This window comes from Diabrotica virgifera, chromosome 4 (genome assembly GCF_917563875.1).
Source record: "Diabrotica virgifera virgifera chromosome 4, PGI_DIABVI_V3a".
Lineage (NCBI taxonomy): Eukaryota > Metazoa > Arthropoda > Insecta > Coleoptera > Chrysomelidae > Diabrotica > Diabrotica virgifera.
The window spans coordinates 107,224,932-107,244,815 of record NC_065446.1 but is presented as its reverse complement, the minus strand read 5'-3'; the positions used below and the strand labels follow the sequence as shown (position 1 = coordinate 107,244,815).

The 19,884-nt window shown below is 34.5% G+C and overlaps 2 protein-coding genes across 3 annotated transcripts in view; both read left to right on the top strand.

Annotated features, from left to right (window-relative positions):
* The window catches only part of LOC114325672 (serine/threonine-protein phosphatase 6 regulatory ankyrin repeat subunit A), a 314,485-nt gene extending 307,976 nt beyond the window's left edge, over positions 1–6,509 (top strand). The window contains exon 21 of one of the 2 annotated variants that reach the window (XM_028273796.2): positions 1,475–6,509. In XM_028273796.2, the coding sequence (XP_028129597.1) occupies positions 1,475–1,845 (371 nt within the window). In that variant the 3' untranslated portion in view covers positions 1,846–6,509. Of the gene's footprint in view, positions 1–1,462 lie in introns of both variants that reach the window. The other variant, XM_028273793.2, reaches the window with a different exon arrangement.
* Positions 6,510–8,644: 2,135 nt separating this feature from the next.
* Positions 8,645–19,884, top strand: part of LOC114325669 (splicing factor 3B subunit 1) — a 109,358-nt gene continuing 98,118 nt past the window's right edge. Inside the window, exons 1-2 of the mRNA XM_028273790.2 lie at positions 8,645–8,818; positions 8,873–9,132. Of these exons, the coding sequence (XP_028129591.1) occupies positions 8,791–8,818; positions 8,873–9,132 (288 nt within the window). The 5' untranslated portion in view covers positions 8,645–8,790. The remainder of the gene's footprint in view (positions 8,819–8,872; positions 9,133–19,884) is intronic.

The window sequence follows — 19,884 nt, the reverse complement described above, 5'->3', positions numbered from 1 at the left end:
TTTGAGGTACTATGATATCCTTTGCGGAAGCTAGCGTGTTCAGCCGGTTGATAATTATCCATTTTGTAAGTCAACCGATTGTTAATAACTCTCATAAATAATTTGTATACTTGACTAAGGAACGATATGGGTCTATAATTATTTTTTTTTGTCACAATTGTCCCCTTTTTTGTGTAACAGTACTAGAACCGAACCTCGTTCGTTCCAGTCTTTGGGGATTTTTCTATTATTTTATGGAGAATATTATTATTAAATACTTCTGTTAGTATAGGTATTGTTACTGTCTTGATTGTTTTCAAGAGCTCGGCAATTATACCGTCGCGTCGTGGAGCTTTAATATTTGTTAAAGCTCTTTCTATTTCGAATTCCTCTGCATTTGGTAGTACCTCTGATCCCACGTTTTTATTTTTCTTTTGTCGTTCTCCTTTGTTGATTGATTAGGCTGGCTTTACGAGCTGTACAAGTAGTCCTGTCGCCAGGGGGGTACAACTGCCTCCTTAATTCAGATGGACTTACCCAAGTTTTTTTATGTATTTTGACCAGTAGAACACAAATATTTTGGGTAACAGTTGATCTGGATGTCGATAAGATTGATCGTAGGATGCATAGTTTTCGAGATAAACGCGGTTAAGCTTTCAAAAAATCGAAAAAGTGCAATTTTTGAACCCGAATAACTTTTGATTTAAAAATAAGCATTAAAAATTGCAATTTTTCGATTTTCTGAAAGTTCAACCGCGTTTATGTCGAAAACTATGCATCCTGCGAAAAAACTTAAATCATTTTTTGCTTAGAATGGCCCAAAAAACACAAAAAATGTTTTGTTTTGCGAGAAATCGCTGTTATGTGATTCCTCAAGTTCTTTGTTTATAACAATCTTATCGACATCCGGATCGACTGTTACCCAAAAAATTCGTGTTCTACGGGTCAAAATACATAAAAAAACTTGGGTAAGTCCCTCTGAATTAAGGAGACCGGTGTACCCCCACTGGCGACAGGACTAAATGCTTTGTAGACATCTTTGACCATTTTTGTTATTTTATATTTGTCCTTATCTTCTTTATTATTGGTGTCTTTAATTTTGCTAATTTTTTGAACACCCAGTGTTGCTTTTAGATATTTTAAGTCTAAGTTGTTTTCAATGACTTGCTCTATTAAGTTAAGTAATTAATCTAAGCTACAGAAATAGGTATGTTCTGAAAGATTTATTTTGTGCAATTATATCATACTTTACACAAAAAGGATACAAAATGTAGGTATATAAAATGTAACAATTCAGAATCTATAAAAATGTGTTAAAGATTTTGTAGTCAATTTTAGAGTTGTTGGAATTAAACTGTTAATTTACTGGAACTATAACGTCAACTTCGTATTATATTATTCTAATGTTTTCTTTTTGATTGAAATCATTGCTAATTTCACCAAACTTCATGTAGAACTTCATATTAAACAACTTGGAAAATAGATTTTATTCCAGTGAAACAACGCAAACGCCAAAGCCTAGTCCATCTAATGGGCACCTTCCAACGTTCCTCCCAACTCAGCCCCAGATCCAAGGCAGGCGCCAAATGGCTGTCCAAGGTCAAAAAAGGTAGGCAGATCGCACCCAAAGAGTCTGTAGCCCTATCCGTGGCCCACCTCAGTCCGCTGGGCTCACAGTTAAGCTTCTCCATGCAAACGACCAGGATTGAACACGTGGCAGATTGGGAAGCTATAGCGAAGAAGTACAGGGCGTTGATGGGAGAGGTAGACGAGACTAAGGATAAGTCGAAGGATAACGAAGAAGAAGAAACTGAAGAGGAAACTCCTACGGGAAATGCTATACCAGTACAAAACTCTTTCGGTTAGGTAGTTGAAATACTAGTAAAATTGTCATTTTAGATAAATTAGGGTAAATGCATGTTTTGGCAACATTGAGACTATCAACTTTGACAAAACTCTATCTCTATTCTTGTTCAACTGAAGTTGGCATATTTTAAAACAGTTTGTCTGTTCATTTTAAAACTTTATTCCTCTCTAATGGTTCAATGGTGGTGTAGATGAGGATGGTATAAAATAGGCGCAGCAAACTGGCAACAGTTGGCAATGGATAGAACTGACTGGCGTAATAGACTTGGGAATGTCGAGGCTCTTTTATAGGACTGAAGCACCATTGATGATGATGATGATTCCTTTCTAATGGAGGATACGTTGTACGCAAGAAGCAATAACGACTCTTTGGCCACTTTTGACCGCATTATGACTATTTTTATGGTCACCAACTCTGTGCGTTATAGCCAGCCGTTGTTCAGGCTGTTATAACATGTTCAAATTTCCAACAATTTTACTTCATTGATTAACCCTTAAACCACATGTCGACGCATTCAGCGAAGACTGTACTAACTCATTTTTTTAAGTTTTCGAATAAAGCAAGTTAAAGTTTTGATTAACGCATAAAATCAGGGGTTCCTATTTACTAAATTGTTTTTATATTTATCCATTGTGTTTACCGTATTGTTCCACTTGTGCTTTTGAACATGTCAATTTTTTTTCTTTATATGGTTTTTGAATGAGTTAGTACAGTATTCGCTGGAAAAAATCGGGAAAATCCTGGATAGTACATCCTGGATACTTATGTATACTTATAAAATGCACCTTCTATTCACATGTATTATCTATCTAATAGAAATTTATACGCTGTACAATTTTTAAAACGTAAACAATGTTATTCATGTAGGCGTATTTTACTTAACCTAAAAATGCGAAAACTATACTAACTCACAAGGCAATGACGATTCCGTTCGGAATGCCGAGGAAGACTATACTAACTTTGATTGAGATAGCTTATTACCTATCTCAGATAGGAGATAGGATAGTTTTCGTGGGATAATGTAAAGATATACAAGTTAGTACAATATCGAAGTGCAAAATTGGTTGCCTAAACGTAAACAGATTAATATAGAACTTTGTTCGGTGAAAGACATCACGGTTATCTAATTTGTCAGGGGTGTAACTCAAAAACGCCAAAAATTGAGTTAGTACAGTCTTCGTTGGATGCGTCGATGTGTGGATACTGGAAGTGATGTAGATTGCTATACTGAGGTGTTCGTAGCATCAAAGAATACATATCTCTTATGTATTCTTTGGTAGCATGAACAAAGAGGACATATTGAAGTGATAAATTGTTACCAAGAATTCTTCAGGTGCCGTGTCCCAGAGGTGTAACCAGGATGACCCTAAGGGGGGGTTAAATCTACTTGAAGATCTCTGGGGGTATGGAATAATAATGGTGTTAAGCGTATAGAGCTCAAAGTACATCCAAAATGGGGGGGTTATAACCCCCAAAAACACCCCCTGGTTACGCCTATCCCGTGTCCGTATTAGACATTGGCGGTGATCATGCTTACAATTTCTTAAATCTTTTCTCTATCGTATGCTGCACAAAACAATCTTTTTACTGTGGAACCATTGTCTAATATGTATTAAGCAGCCATCAACGTTTCTTTCGACCAATCAATCTCTTTTCCTCCCCTTTTTCTTGTATTATAAGGCGAAGTAAATGTTATTCAGGTTCTCTAATTAAATGGCGGCAGTATTCTGTCTTTCTCCTCTTTATGATGTTTATGTGCAGACGTTCTGAGTTCACCATTTTCAAAACATCTTCATTTGAAGTAGGTATGCGAAACTCACGATATTTTTAGGATCCGTCGATAGCACCATGTCGGGATGTGAATTTTTAAGCATATGCCTGCTTTGTTGATTATGAGAAGGCATTCGACACTGTTCAACACGATAAGTTAATGGGTGTACTAAAAGAGATAGGCCTAGATGGACGATGGACAGCTAACATCAGAATTAACAACTAGACATTTGAAGAAATTCATATTATGGGAGTTAGACAAGGTTGCTTGCTCTTTCAGCAACTGGTTAATTTGTATGCAAAAAAGATCTTCGGAGAAGTAGTAGAAGACAGAAGAGAGGGTATAATTGCCAATGGAATGGTCATCAACAATCTGAGATACGTTGAGAACACAGTTCTGCTAGAAACGGACAGGGATGATTTACAGGCACTCCTACATTCAGGACGGACCATAGCTAACAAATGGGTCTGAAGATAAACATAAATAAAACCCAATGGATGGTCATCAGCAAAAACAAAAATATAGCAAATAACTTGGCAGATATTCTGCATGGTGCAGAGAGTACAAACGTACTCGTACAAGTATTTAGGCTGCTGGGTGAATGAATAATGGGACGTATCAGAGGAAATCAAATGTACAGTAGAGTAAGCGAGAACATCATTTAGGAAAATGCAAAAGGTACAACCAACAGAGAGCTAAAAATTACGCTAAGAATATGCTTATTACGCTGCAAGGTGCTCAGCATTTTGTTCTATGGAATGGAAGCATGGACCTCACGGAATTAAGGCTTTTAAAATGTGGGCTTACCGCAGAATGTTAAGGATATCGTGGGTCAACAGAGTAACAAATCAAACTGTTCTGCAGCGGCTAAACAAAAAAAGAGAAGTACCCTGAATATAATAAAAAGAAGAAAACTAGAGTACTTTGCCCACGTGATGAGAAATCCGAAATATGAAAAGCTACATGTAATTATCCAAGAAAAGATAGAGGGAAAGTGCGGCCCCGCACGCAGGAAAACATCCTGGCTTAGGAACCTCCACCAGTGATATGGAGTGAACACGACGACACTACTTAGGTCAGCTGTGGACTGCGAAAACCATGCGACTGATCGCCATTGTTCTGGGAGGACGAACAAGGCACTTCAAAAAGAAGATGTCACCACAATTGCACAATTCTAATGCTTCTAATTTGTTAAGCATTGTGGTTTCTAGGATTTTTAATATTCATATCTCACAACCATATTATATTAGGATAGGATAGACCAGATAACATTTCAGGACTTTCTTGCGAATATAATCGAAGGTTTTTGTTACAGAAAACTGGTTTCAGGTCATAAAAGCTTTACTTGATATTATCTCGTCATCAGAATCACAACTTACATTTAACCAGTTGCCAAGGTATTTAAAATGGTTTACACGTTTTATCTCCTCTCCATTAAGAGCAAACAGTAGCGATCAACAGGTAGCAGTAAACTATTATGTCGAGATATTTGGCACACATATTCGTAATATAATAAAGAATGGTGGTACAGAGCCCAATTTCAGAAATATGTTAGTATGTGGAAATTGCTCTATAATTAAATAAAATATTGAAAAAAGGAACCTATACCGCCATTAAGAAAGGCAAAAAATACACTTTCTTCAAACAAACTTTTTTATCCCGTGTCTAGATTTTGTGTCATATTGGAATTACTAAAAATCGATTTTTTTATAACAAGAAATCAAACGTCACTCACTTGGCAACATTTCGCGCCTATGTGTATAAAAATTATTGTTTTTGATAGTATAAACGTCACTATGTCAGTGTCGAATTACCCACGCACTGTTGTCTCACATTTAAAAGTTCCCAGAACTTTCGCAATCTTGGACCGCGTTTGTTGCTACCTGTTGATCGCTACTGTGTGGTCTTAAGAGGAAAGCAGATCTTGATCTATAGGTATTAATCCATCCAACTGGCATCCACTTTGTCTTTGAAAGGTTAGTTTAAGGCCTCTCCAATAACTGGACATTACATTTACTAATGTCTGGAGATCTTGTAAATTTTCTGCAAGAACGTCTGTATAGTCAGCGTATCTGATTTGTTTGTTGCTTTTCGCCGAGTCCTACTCCCTCTTGTCTGTCATCCTAAGCCTCCCTAAAGATTTCTTCAGAGTATAGATTAAATAAGCGACTGATTGACAAAACACAATCCTATCCACGTAGGTACTACACGTTTGATGGGTAGTCTTTCAGTAAAACTCCAATTTGGATAGAGGCTAATACTTAATCGAAGTGATCAAGTCCTCCTGCCCGCATACAATAGAAAACGGTATCGTGTTGTACCTACCCTGTCGAATGCCTTATCATTAAGCACTCCGAGTAAAGGAATAACTAGTCGTCCAAAAATGCGAATATAAGATCTTTATATAAGTCTAATACAGGGTAGTCTGAAAACTCAGGCAAATCAACACGGAGAAGGATTACCCACAGAAATCCTTGCGTGCAGGTAATGCAAACATAGATTCAGGAGTTACCACAAAGTATATTTAAGTATTATGGGTAGTTTATATTAAATAGACAAAGTCCATTATTGCTAAAATCTATTTTTTTTTAGTAGGTATGTCTCAATGTTAAGGATAAAAAATTAAATTGACTTTTTTATAAAAAATAAACAAACTATATGTATTTAATGTAATAAAAACTATTTTATATACTTGTTAGAGTAAAATTTGTACATCTTTATCATTTGGTAACATATAAATCTAAAAAATAAATGCTCTAAATCCCATTATTTCGTTTTATTTTCCTTTATGTAAGTACCCACTAGCAAAGTAGGTACGTTGATAGATAAGTACACAGTACACCATCTCACCAAAGTTATTCACAACCCTTTTAGAACATACTTTTAAGAAGGCAGATCTGAACGAATATGTTATCAGCATAAATATAGAGAGAAGCTCATACAGTTATTTGAGATTTGCAGATGACATCTTCCTTATAGCTGATCGTATGGATGATGCAATAATAATGTTGAAAAAATTATATTTATCACGTTTCATATCAAATCAGATGGACCGATGATCTGAAGTATGTTATCGGTAACTGGATGCAAGCCGCACAAAACAAAGACAGGTGGAACGAGCTGAGGGAGACCTATATCTAGTAGTGGACGCGTACGGGTTGATGATGAAGTATCTACTAGCAAAGCATTAGTATAAAATAACTTAAAATTGTAAAAATAAAGAATTAAGTGCAGATGGTTATAAGAATTAGAACTTCCAAAAGGAAAAAGAACAAGTCAACAAATTTTGCAAAAGTAAATCTGACGAATATAAGAACTATATGGTACATACAAGCCTTGCTCAAATTGTTAAAGAGATGAAAGAATATAAAGTTGATAAACTAAGTCCTAGTGAGATACAATGGAATGGTAGGGAGAGTATGTCAATACGGCAGGTGACCTGCTAATATACTTTGATCAAACAGACGGAGGAAGACATTAAAATGGAGTAGGAATCCTGTTTAGTAAAGCCACAAAAAACTCTATAATGGAATGGAAACGAATTTTAGAGATAATACTCACTGCAAGAATTAGGACCAAATTAAAACATATAGGTAACACTAACTTGGGTACTATGCACCAACAGAGAAAGCAATTGAACAAGAGAAAGAAACTTTCTACGAATGCCTTCGAACAAATTAAAAAATATCTGATATAGAAGTAGTGATGGGAGACTTTTAAGCCAAGGTTGACACTGATAACACCAACCTAGTGACTAAACTGTGTAATAACCATATACATATAATCATTGCAGGTGTTACGTGTTACCACATAAAACAATTCACAAAGTGTCATGGAAATCGTCAGATAATCGCACTTACAATCAAAATCAAATCGACCATATTGCAATGAGTAAGCAGTGGAGATTAAGATAGCTATGAGGACCGAACAGACCTTACAAAAACCGTTCAACATTGAGACTCTATACAAAACAGACGAAAGACACGACAAAAATTGGGAAACGATTAGCAATGCTCTTGTGGAAACAAGTATTAACATTTTGGGCCTAAAGAAATATGTAAAGGAAACATAGACCACCAGAGAAACATGGAACAACGTCGCCACATGAACAAGTTAAAAGATGGTATGAATATTTCAGTGAGTCTTTCTCTCTGTAGTCTCAACACTACCATGAGAAGCGCAGCATATAAATTTCAATATCAACAAACTAAGAATTACCACCAATGAACCAACAACGATATCTTCTTCTTCTTAACATGCCATACACCAAAGTGCGTAGGCGACTATCTCATTATAATAAGGCTCTGTTTTTGGCGACATGATACAGTTCGCCTGTGTTGTGTATTCCTGTGCATTCATTAACCAGGATAGTTATTTGGGGCCGATTCCTCTCCTACCTTCGATCTTCCCTTGTAGGTTAACTGTGTTATTTCATATTTTGCTCCTCTTAATATGTGCCCTAGGCAACTATGTAGTATAATCTTGCGTTTCTTAATTAATCCAAAGAGTTCTCTTTCCACGCCGGCTCTCTTAAGGATGTCATCGTTTCGAACTTTATCCACCCACGGTATGCGCATCATATTCTTCTCAATGACCACATAAGTATTTCAAATGCTTCAAGTTTGTTGATTGATTTTCTTTTCAAAGTCCTCGTTTCCATGCCATAAAGCAAGATGAACCATATGTAGCACTTGACCATTCTGTAGCGTATTTCGAAATTTAGGTTTTGGTTACATAGGAGCGGTCTGAATTTCATAAAAGCTTGTCTTGTCATTTGTATTTTAATTTTTATTTCTGTGGTGCCAAGGTATTTAAAAGTTTTCACGCATTTTATACAATAGTCATCTATGCATATATTATCGGGTCTTCTGGAAGGTTTCTGCTAATGACCATTGACTATTTCGTTTTCAAAATGTTGATCTATGTTCATCCCCTCGTCAAATTTTAAAATGCCTCCATCCATGGACTAGCAAACTTCACACGTCAGTAGAAAAATTTCAAAAATTTTCCCTGATCTTGACATTTGACAGTTTGACATATGACAGCAGGCTAATCGCCCATTTATTTTCACATTGTAGTGTTGTTATTTTACATTCAATAAATAATTACAAGCACAGAAACAGAGAAAATAATATTTTACCTCGCTAATCTAATGGTATTGTAAATTATAACCATGGACAACATCCCTCGCACACACGAAGGTAAGCCTGGAATACTAACAAACAAATCGATCTTTACATTATTGACCATTTCAGACATTGAAGCACAAATTCGGGAAATTCAGTCAAAGAAAAAAGAAATTCCTACAGAAAAACCCGATGAGAAAAAGTCGAAACTAGGAGAGGGTGGATATTTCGACGATGAAATTTACGAAACCGGTAAAGGAAAGTATGAAGGATATGTTACATCCATTGCTGCTAATGATGAAGTAGATGATGATGAAGAAGATGTAGGCTTTTCTAGTAAACGGACAGGATTGGGAGGACGTGTAGCTCTTTTAAACGATGTTGCAGAGGTAAAACGTTTTCTTATAAATTTGTTTTATATTTACTCAAAATGCAGATTATCATAACCTTACGACCTTGGCTCCATTTAGAGATATATATAAACTTATGAGTGCATTACGAAGCATATATGTCCCATAGTGAACCGTGATGACAAAGGCGACGCATGCAAGCTACCTATATGTAGTATATTATGTCTATATGTATTATACCAAGTAGAATACGAGGTCTATTTGTCTTATAACATACCCAAGCTGTTAAAGATATACCCTATTTATTGATTCCGCAAGCCTAGAGGATCTTATCTTCTTTATTTTTAACAAAACTTCAGTAGCGATTTTACAAAACATACCCGCTCTCAGTACAAGCTCCGCCTACTACGCGTATGTCATTCAGAACTGTAAGTAACCCTAACTGATATCACCACATTTTACTAAATTTACCCAGAGAGGAAATCTCGGAGGGAATAATAATACAGTTTTATGGTTTGATAAATGTTTTATTTTTTAACCTGCATTACAGATCAAAAATAATTTTAGTGGGTCGGCACAAAATTTGCTTGCAATGCTCTTTAAATGCATTCATTTTTTTCGAATCATAAGAAAACTAATCAGTATTTTTGAAAAATTTAAACGCAGAATAAAAGATTACATTATTACTGAGGGCCGAAAGTCCCTGAAAATTTCTATAATGTTTATTTTAATAAGTTACAGGAGTAAAAAAAAGAGAAAATTGAATTTATTTTTAATTTTAAGTGTTAAAAATAAATTCAATTTTCTCTTTTTTTACCTCTGTAACTTATTAAAATAAACATTATAGAAATTTTCAGGGACTTTCGGCCCTCGGTAATAATAAAAATAATATATATTTTTTAAATATTACCAACAATGTTTAACTTGGGTTTAGATATATTTAAAAGAGATTATTCATTGGAATAATACTCTACATGTCATCAGCTTCATTGTCAGAAAAAACGCTTATTGCAACGTGAGAAAATGAAGGCAGTTTATCAGGAATTGGAACACAGGAAAACACAGGGTGAAGAGGACTTGAGGATCAAGTACTTTAATGGGGTGCCCAGAATCGTCAAGAAATTCAATAATTCAAAAAACAATCATTGAGATTATATTTTCAGAATGCTGGGGGTATGTGCACCAAACTTCAAAATTTCAGACATGCTGTGGTTCTTTCTAATTATGATATTATTATTATCATTGAAACAAGGCTTACTTCTAAAATCTTAAATGCTGAATTGGGATTGAGTGACTTTAATGTGTATAGGCATGACAGAGATACTCAAACTAGTTCGAAGACTCATGGTGGTGGTGTCCTTATTGCTATCCATAAGTGCCTTCACTCAATGATGGTTAAGCCTATCGATTCCTCTGTGGAACATGTATTTGCACAGGTCATGTGTGCTACTAGAAAGTTAATCATTGTACTGTGTGCTGTGTACTTTCCTCCACAGTCATCTGGGTCATTATATGAGGAGCATTCCACCTGTATGTTGGACTTAGCAGATAGATTCAGTGACTGTGACTTCTGTATTTGTGGTGACTACAACCTACCTGAGGCATCCTGGTATAATCTTAGTGATGGTGTAACAGTTGAGTGTCCGCAACACTATCCAGCAAATATTATTTGTACTTGCTACAATTTTCTTAATATGTCACAAGTAAATACTTTGCCTAACCTTAATAATAAATTTTTAGATCTAGTTTTTGTACGCAGAGGGATGCAGTTGTGTCGATTTCTACTGATATTCTATTGAATACTTCTCAACATCATTCAGCTGATACAATATTGTTACCTGCAGTTAATTTAAATTTGTTTCTTAAATATGATGTCTTTTATCATGATTTTAAAAAATGTAATTATCAGGTTTTAAATGAACATTTAGCATCAATTCCTTGGAACGAGGTATTAGATGTATCAGATATTAATTGCTGCATAGAAAATTTTTAGCATATTTTATATGACGCCATCAGTTTGTTTGTTCCTGTCAATCAGTTTAAATCGTTGAACTTTCCAGTTTGGTTTTCACGAGAATTGATTGAACTTGTCATACAGAAAAAAATAGCTCACAGGAATTTTAAAGCATCAGGCAACTCATATGAGGAATTTTCAGTGTTAAGGGAAAGATGTAAATCATTACAAGCAGTATGTTATAAAAACTATTTAGAGAATATTCAAGCAAATCTTTCAAGCAATCCCCGCTCTTTTTGGAGACATGTTAATGCTACACGTGGGTCTAATGCTTATCCTAATGTAATGTCTAATGAAGGTGGGGATGTAATGGCTCAGTGTGGTGAGGAAATAGTCAATCTATTTGCCAATTATTTTTCGGGTACATATAATGATAGTGAGTATAATTTACCTAACTTTGAATTAGAGTACAGTGTAGATATCCAAACTCTGGAATTTAGTCTGACAGATGTTTTTGAGGGAATTATGAGTTTAAAAACTACATATTCTTCAGGGCCTGATGGTATACCTGCAGCACTTATTAAGAACTGTATGTTTTCCCTTTGTAGACCTTTACAACAAATTTTCAATTTATCATTGTCATCATCTATATTTCCACATTATTGGAAAAATAGTTTTCCGCAAATCGCCAGGAAATTTTGACATTCCTGTCAAAATTTCTTGAAGAAAAAGTCAGGACTTCCTTACTGTAAGGAAATGTCATTTCCTTACTGTAAGGAAATGATATTTCCGTACAGTTGTTAGTGTTCTACATAAATTTCATCATCACTTATCATTTTACTTTCGAGAACACCAGCAATTAAATTTATAAGCGTCAAGTTTGACAATTCAACCTCAATACGTTTCCATAGTAACCCAAGTAATTTTATTAGGAATTTCAAAGCACCATTTATTTGGGAATAAAATTATCGCGTTTCTTTTAAATCAATCAATATCTGTCGAATTTTAAACAATTTGCGGAAAAATAGTATGTTTACCTCGTAGGAAAAGCCACATTCCTGGACTCTGTGTTGCTAAGTCTCGGCTTGCGCCTCGACTTAGCAATCTTCACAGTCGTCCAGGAATGTTAAGCTTTTCCTACCCGGTAAACAATGTACTATTTCTTACACCTATCTATAAATCTGGCAATCGTGAGTGTGTAAATAATTATAGAGGTATAACTATTCAATCAGCAATCGCAAAACTTCTAGATAAATTGGTATCAATAAATCTTATCTGGACTTGCCGAAACATAATTATTGATGAGCAACATGGTGTTTCTAACGGAAAGTCAACTGTAACAAACCTTGTCAACTACCAACAATAATTGTTGGGTGGATTTGAGAATAAGATTCAGGTCGACAGCATTTATACTGATTTCTCAAAGGCATTTGACAGGGTTAATCATAACCTGTTGGTTCATAAACTTCATGCGTATGGCTTGGGTGAACCCATTGTTAATTGGATTAAAAGCTTTTTGATGGGACGTACACAACAAGTTTGTATCAACAATTATGTTTCTAAAGAATTCCATTGTTGTTCTGGTGTCCCACAAGGGTCTCATTGTGGTCCCTTGCTCTTTAACTTGTTCATTAACGATATTGGTAAGGCTATCAAAAACTCACACTTTCTACTATTTGCTGATGATCTTAAGTTATTTCGTTACATACATGATATATCAGATAGAGATCTTCTGCAAGATGATGTTAATAATATATGTTTATGGTCGAAACAAAATGGTTTAAGCCTAAATCCGACTAAATGTTCTTGTATTTCATTTGGTTGTATAAATAATCTAACAGCTAATAGATATGTTCTTAATGATGTACTCTTGGATTCAGTTGCTGAGATTAAAGATTTGGGTGTATTATTGGATTGTGCATTGACATTTAGAAACCATTATCTTAAAATTAAGGAAAGAGGATTTCGCAATCTTGGTTTTATTTATCGCAACAGTCATGATCTTTCATCTACTGTATCCAAATTACTGTACTGCTCTCTAGTGCGCCCAGGACTTGAATACTGCTCTGTTGTTTGGTCTCCATTTCATCAAGTTTACATTGATGGATTGGAGAGCGTTCAGCAGAAGTTTCTAAGATCCTTAGCTTATAAAGCACATACTAATATAAGAAATACTGAAAATTTCGTCATAGATTATTCTGGAATAATGTCTCAATTTAATGTTGCTACACTGAAGAACCGCAGGTTGAGAGCGGATATGTTGTTTCTATTTAAAATTCTAAACAATGCTATTAATTGTCCCTCGTTATTGGATAATGTGTACTTAAACACAATACATAGAACTCGACACACTGCACTCTTTTATATTCCTTTTCATAGGACTGAGTATGCTCGTCATTTTCCCTTGTCGAGAATGCTCAGTTTATGCAATGAGATGCTACTTGATCCATTCTGTCCAAGCATTAATGTCTTCAAAAGGCAGCTTGGTAGTTTAATGATTTATATATGTGATATTTTTCATCTTCTGTAACTGGATATACCTACTGTGTTATTTTACAAATTTTATTGTTTAATTGTCTTTTATTCGTTGATTTTTGATGTTTTTTATACATGATTTTTACTTTTTTGTTTTTTTTTGTATTCGTTTGTAAATGGTTCTACCGTCGAAATAAATAAATAAATAAATAATAGGCAGATTGCAGACCTCTCAAGGAGTTAATAAAAAAAAAATTAAATATCTTATTCAAAAGAACATTGTGTGTTTAGTATTTAGGTGAAACGATAATCATCAAGAAACTAACGACAGACGACCACACTCAGGATTACTGCATATTAAATTTCCTGAAAATATTATTAAAATGAAAATCTCTGACAATTAAAATCAAATGAAATGAAGACTCCAAGGTAAAGGTCACTCATCTTCCATTCCTTACATACTCAGTCAGGCAGTGCTTAAATCTTACAAATCCTGTATCCACCAGATCATAAGATTGACTAAAGTCATTTCCCAGTGTCTGAATCCTGTTAATTGGAGAGAATTTGCCATGGTGGGTGTGATAGTGTTTTATAGAAAATACAGGCATGTCTCTAAGAATTCTAGTGCTACATCTAAAGTTGATAAGACTTAATAAATCACAACAGTCGGTGGTATGATCAAGTAGTTTATAGAGAAAAATTAAATCACATTTAGTTCTGTAGTCTTCTAAGGAACTGATATTTAGCCTTGACCTTAATTCCACCGAAGACATGTTCTTTAAGTTTAATCTATAAGCACAAATACGGAGAAACTTATTTTGAATTTTTTCAAGGGTGTAAATATGGTTAAAATAGTTTGGTGACCATACTATAGAAGCATAAGACAGGATGCTACGGACGAAAGTAAGGTATAAAATTCTATATGTAGGTACGGAAAGATCTCGAGAGTTTCTTGTGATAAAACCTAGATTACGGTATGTTTTATTTGACAAATTGTTAATGTGTGGGATAAATGACAAGAAACTGTCAAATAACACCCCCAAATCTTTTATTTAAGTCACTCTTGATAGAACGCTTGTATTAATGTGATAGTTAAACACAACATTATTTTTAGATTTGCTAAAGGATATAATAAAACACTTATCTTTATTTAACTGGAGACAATTGGAAAGAGACCAATTGTATAGAGAAGTCAAGTCTTCCTGGATCCTTAGAAAATCAGACAGATTTGAAACTTTGAAATATAGCTTAACACATTCGCGGACATGCTGCCATTTTATACACATATTCTTATGGAGTAAATGACTTCATATGCAGTCATGACCGCAAATGTGTTAAGGTCATCGGCAAATAGCAAAAACTGACAAACTTTTATTACCTCAGAAATATCATTAATAAACAAGTTAAAGAGAAGAGGACCCACATGTGAGCCTTGTGGGACCCCTGAACTGACCAAGATAGGAATCGAAAGTGAACCCTTTATAAAAACAAACTGAACTCTTTCATCAAGATAACTACTCAACCACGAAAGAAACCATTCAGGAAAACCAATACATCTTAATTTAAAGATGAGTAAAGAATGGATCACTGTGTCAAAGGCCTTCGAGAAATCAGTATAAATGGAGTCCACTTGATACCCATCTTCGAAAGCCCTGACAATGTAATCATGATACAAGACAAGATTCGTAGACGTAGATTTACCCTGCCTAAATCCATGTTGCTCATTAATCAAGAGATTTCTACAGTGCCAAGTAAGATATTTGTTTAAAATTAATTCAAAAAGTTTGGGGATGGCAGATAACATAACAACAGGCCTATAATTTTTTATATTGTCTCTGTCACCGTTTTTAAATACCGGAGTTATATAACTGTCACGCCACTTACTAGGGAAGGTATGTAGTCTCAAAGATAATTAAATAATACATGTAAAGGTTTAGATAAACTGTACACACATCTTTTTAAAAAATATGTTGGAATGTTATCAGGGCCATAACTGAGTTTATCCTTGAGACCATTTATAGACTCAAAGACTTCAGAAAGTGAAAATTGAATAAACGGAATGTCGACTGAATTTTTTAATTTAAAACGTAGTTACTTAAATTAACTTTGTCTGAGCGATAGACACTAGAGAAATCTATTTCCTCACTTGATTCTGCTGACAAGTCATTAAAATGCATAACACTTGGAATTCCATGGCTTTTATTCAATGAGTTAACATGATTCCAAAATTGTTTTGAATCTGAGTGAATAGATTCCTCAATGTTGGAGATATAAGATCTATAGCATTGATTTGTTAATGTTTTGCATTGTGTTCTAAGATCTGAAAATAAGGTATAACGAGCAGCCGACTGAGTGTGTTTGAGTCTAGTATGAGCAGTTTTTTTTGAAATAACAAGTTTCTTTATTCTGGAGAAAACCAACGAGGAAATTTTGAAGGTTTATATATTCTTCTCGGAACAAAAAGTGATATTGCCTCAGAGACTACTTCATAGAAATTATTTACTGAGATATTAATATTTGCATCATCAAAAACGATATTCCAGTCAACAGAAGAAAAATAATTATTTAGACCCACAAAATTTGCATTACGATAGTCTAAATATATAGTATTATAATCTAATTGTTTAACATTACCACTAAAACTAAGATCACAAGTAATTGACACATGATGAAAATTATTGGGAAGCAAAGTGTCAACTGCTTCATAGACTGACAGTTTCTGAAAATCTTCAATACTGTGGAAAATGAGATCCAAAAATACTCCACGTTGATTTGGTATGATATTTGATTGCCTCAGGTTTAGGTAAGAGAAGCATTCGCATATCAGCTTTGCTGGATAGTTTTGTGGGCAGTCAACGAGCAAGCCCTCTTCATTTGAGTAAGCCCAAGAAGCCAGTGGTAAATTGTAGACGCCAAATATATATAGAGGTACGTCTGGCCTATTGTTTGTAATAGTTTCAACTGCTGAGCAATGACCAAGGTAGATATCTTCTGATGAGTTAGGAGGAATGTATACTCCACCCAAGACAACTGATGCACATTCACAATCCACTTGAACAAACAGATGCTCAACATTATCAACAGTAGTTGCATTGAGAGATGGAGGTTCGAAGTTCATCTAGATGAGTACGTATTCCTCCAAGATTCTGATAATACATAGACATGGTGTTTATTGCGTTTGGTTTTTTGAAGGTTTTTTAGCAACTGTCGGAAGTCCATTTATAAATTTAATAGTTAAGTCAGATTCTCACTTCTGTTCACGAGCATGCAACTCTGCTAAAACAGTTTTAAACTGTTCCTGTTGAAGTTTCGTTCTATCATAGCCTATTTTTATGCCATCCTCAATGCGATTGCGCTTATTAATTGCGTTTTTGACTATATGGCGGTTTTTGGTTATAACTTTTATTGGCCTGTTTTTGCCATCAGATGTCTGCCCCACACGTAATATCTTCACCACATCGTTAAAAGGTACAAATGGCACCAGATGTGCTGGAATCGGGTATATTTAGTAAGATGTGTTGATAGTGGGTAGGATTCTTACAGTTCTGAATGGCGAATGCATAGAAGGCAGAGCTTGTGCGGAGAGAGGGTATATTTTGAAAAAACGCGACCAGGTAGCAGACATATTACTTTATGCTTGATCTAGTGATCCACTGCTTCTCAAATGTTTCTTAATTATCAAATTTTTTTACATTTATTATGCATCGTATAGTCTTTTTCTGTCTGAAATATAATCTTTCTTCTTTGTGCCTCATCCTTTGAGGATATCACAGCCCATTTTACCCTGTCTGCAGCAGTTTTGAAGTGTTCTATTGCTGTTTTTCCACTCCACTTCCTTAAAATTTTCAACCAGGACATGGGTTGTCTCCCTGTTCCTTTTTTTTCTTCCACTTTCCCTTGTATAACTGCCGTGCTTAGCAAAGACGCTGTATCTGCAAAAATCTGAAAAAATTAGATTTATACATTTTTCTAACTTTTATTTGCTTACTAAAAATGACGTAAGTTAAGTCAAAATACATTAAACACAACGCATTTTATGCCGTATCTGCAAGAATGTTCATTGATACTTAGAATAAATGCGTCATCTGAAAAATACTTTGAAAAAATGCTGCATTTAAAGGTCACTTGCCGCGTTTATCCTAAGCAGGCACTAGATGCGGCGTTCTGCCTAAGCATTTGACAGATTTTTACAGCATGTGTAAAATTTTTAATAAGGTTAGTTTGTTGCCATTTTTCAACAAGAACGGTTGTTTGATATAATTTTTTAAATATGTCAAATAGAACAAAGTGAATACTGCAGAAGGCTATTTTTTCTTTATCAACAGAAAATCTAAACACATATGTTTGAGTTGTTGGTGATCAAGAAATAATGTGGTTCTAAAAGCAATGCGGTACTACTAAGTGAGACAAATACTTCCACATGTGGAGTTTCCTGAGGTATAGCAGAGTTTCCTGTGTGTATGTATATTGTTGTTGATGCGACATTGTATTATTACGTTACATCAGGCATTTTAAACAGAGCACATTTTATAAAGTTTGTTCGAAATACGAATTTTGGTACGAAGTATTTTGGTCGCCGTAGGTCGTAGAATTTCCAAATAAAAAATGTGGTATAAAAGTACATAGTTAAATCAATGTCTAATAATTAATACATAATTAAAAATAAACTTGATCGTAAATGTTAATCATTTCTGGAATGTTTTTAATTTTAAAATGCAAGAAACACCCCTTAGTGGCAAACTTATTCATTCCAAAATTATTTCCAGCACTTTTTTTGCCCATTTTCATGACACACTTTTATAAAAAATGTTTTTTATTCTCCTTTTTCATCGTTATATTGTATTTATTATACAGTAGACTCCCTCTATAATGAGAACTGAAATGGCAGACTAATTATCTCGTTATACGCGGATCTCGTTATATCAGACAACAATAATATTGTGCATACATATACAGAGTGGGCCAAACAAAAGTATCCACCTCGATATTTGGCAGTATTTATTAGATTTTAAGAAAATAAAAAAACAGGTCAATTTTTGATCTAAGGGGGACACATTTTTACGGTACAAACATCTGTCATTTGTCAACTCCCTCCCTTACACTTCCCCCACCACTTATTTTTAAATAGGGAATATGGATCGTGTGCTATCTCATTTGAAAGGTTATTCAATTCTCTATTTATTAATATCAACATTGACACAAAAAGAAGAATGTATGTAATTTATTTAATTCAAAGTACATTCTACTGCTGTCACAAAACAGAAAAAAATGTTTTTTGATAAATAGACACTGTTTTTCGCTCAATTTCAATGTTCAAGCTTCCACCCATCTGCCTCTTGGTAGGTTGGATATTGAATTTAAGCAACAAACAATGTTTATTTATAAAATAAACATTTTTTTATGTTTTCTGTCAGCAGTAGAATGTTTTTTGAGTTAAATAAATTACATACATTCTTCTTTTTGTGTCAATTAATTATATTTAAAATAATTTTTCTTGGACACCCTGTATAAATGTTTATGTCAATGTTGATATTAATGAATAGAGAATTGAATAACCTTTCAAATGAGCTATCACACGACCCCTATTCCCTATTTAAAAATACGGGGTGAGGGAAGTGGAAGGGAGGGAGTTGACAAATGACAGATGTTTGTACCGAAAAAATGTGTCCACCTTGGATCAAAAATTGACCTGTTTTTTTTTATTTTCTTAAAATCTAATAAATACTGCCAAATATCGAGGTGGATATTTTTGTTTGGCCCACTCTGTATCATGTATATGACATGTCTAAAATATTAACTCTATAGTGATGCCATTCGGAGCAATATAAGATGTTAAATATTGTTTCCTCAGCAATAAGGCTTCGCCTTCATAAATTATAAATTTTTTTACAATATTCAGTATCGGCCAATAGACAAACAGAACAGGAAGAAGTTTATTATAGGTAGGCGGTGGATTTTTATTAAAGCACTACCCTCGATAACCTCACAGATGTTGGGAATTTATGTATACAGGTACCTAGTTGGGGTATTTACTTATAGCCATTACAGCGCTAAAAATATATAAAGAATAAGTAATAAAGATACATATTTTACGATTTCATTTTTCCTCGTCATATCCAAATATGCCTCATTATAGAGGCGGAATGGGACGTTCCATCGCCGCCGGTTCATCGCCGCCGGTTCATCGCCGCCGTTTCTATGCCGCCGGTTCATCGCCAGTCCATTTCATCGCCGGCCGTTTCATCGCCAGTTAGTCAGTTGATCTTGTATTATGGGAGATGACACGACACGACGTTAAATTCAGTTCAAAACTTATGACAAATAAATAGATAAAAAATATTATTATATTAACTTACTGTTCT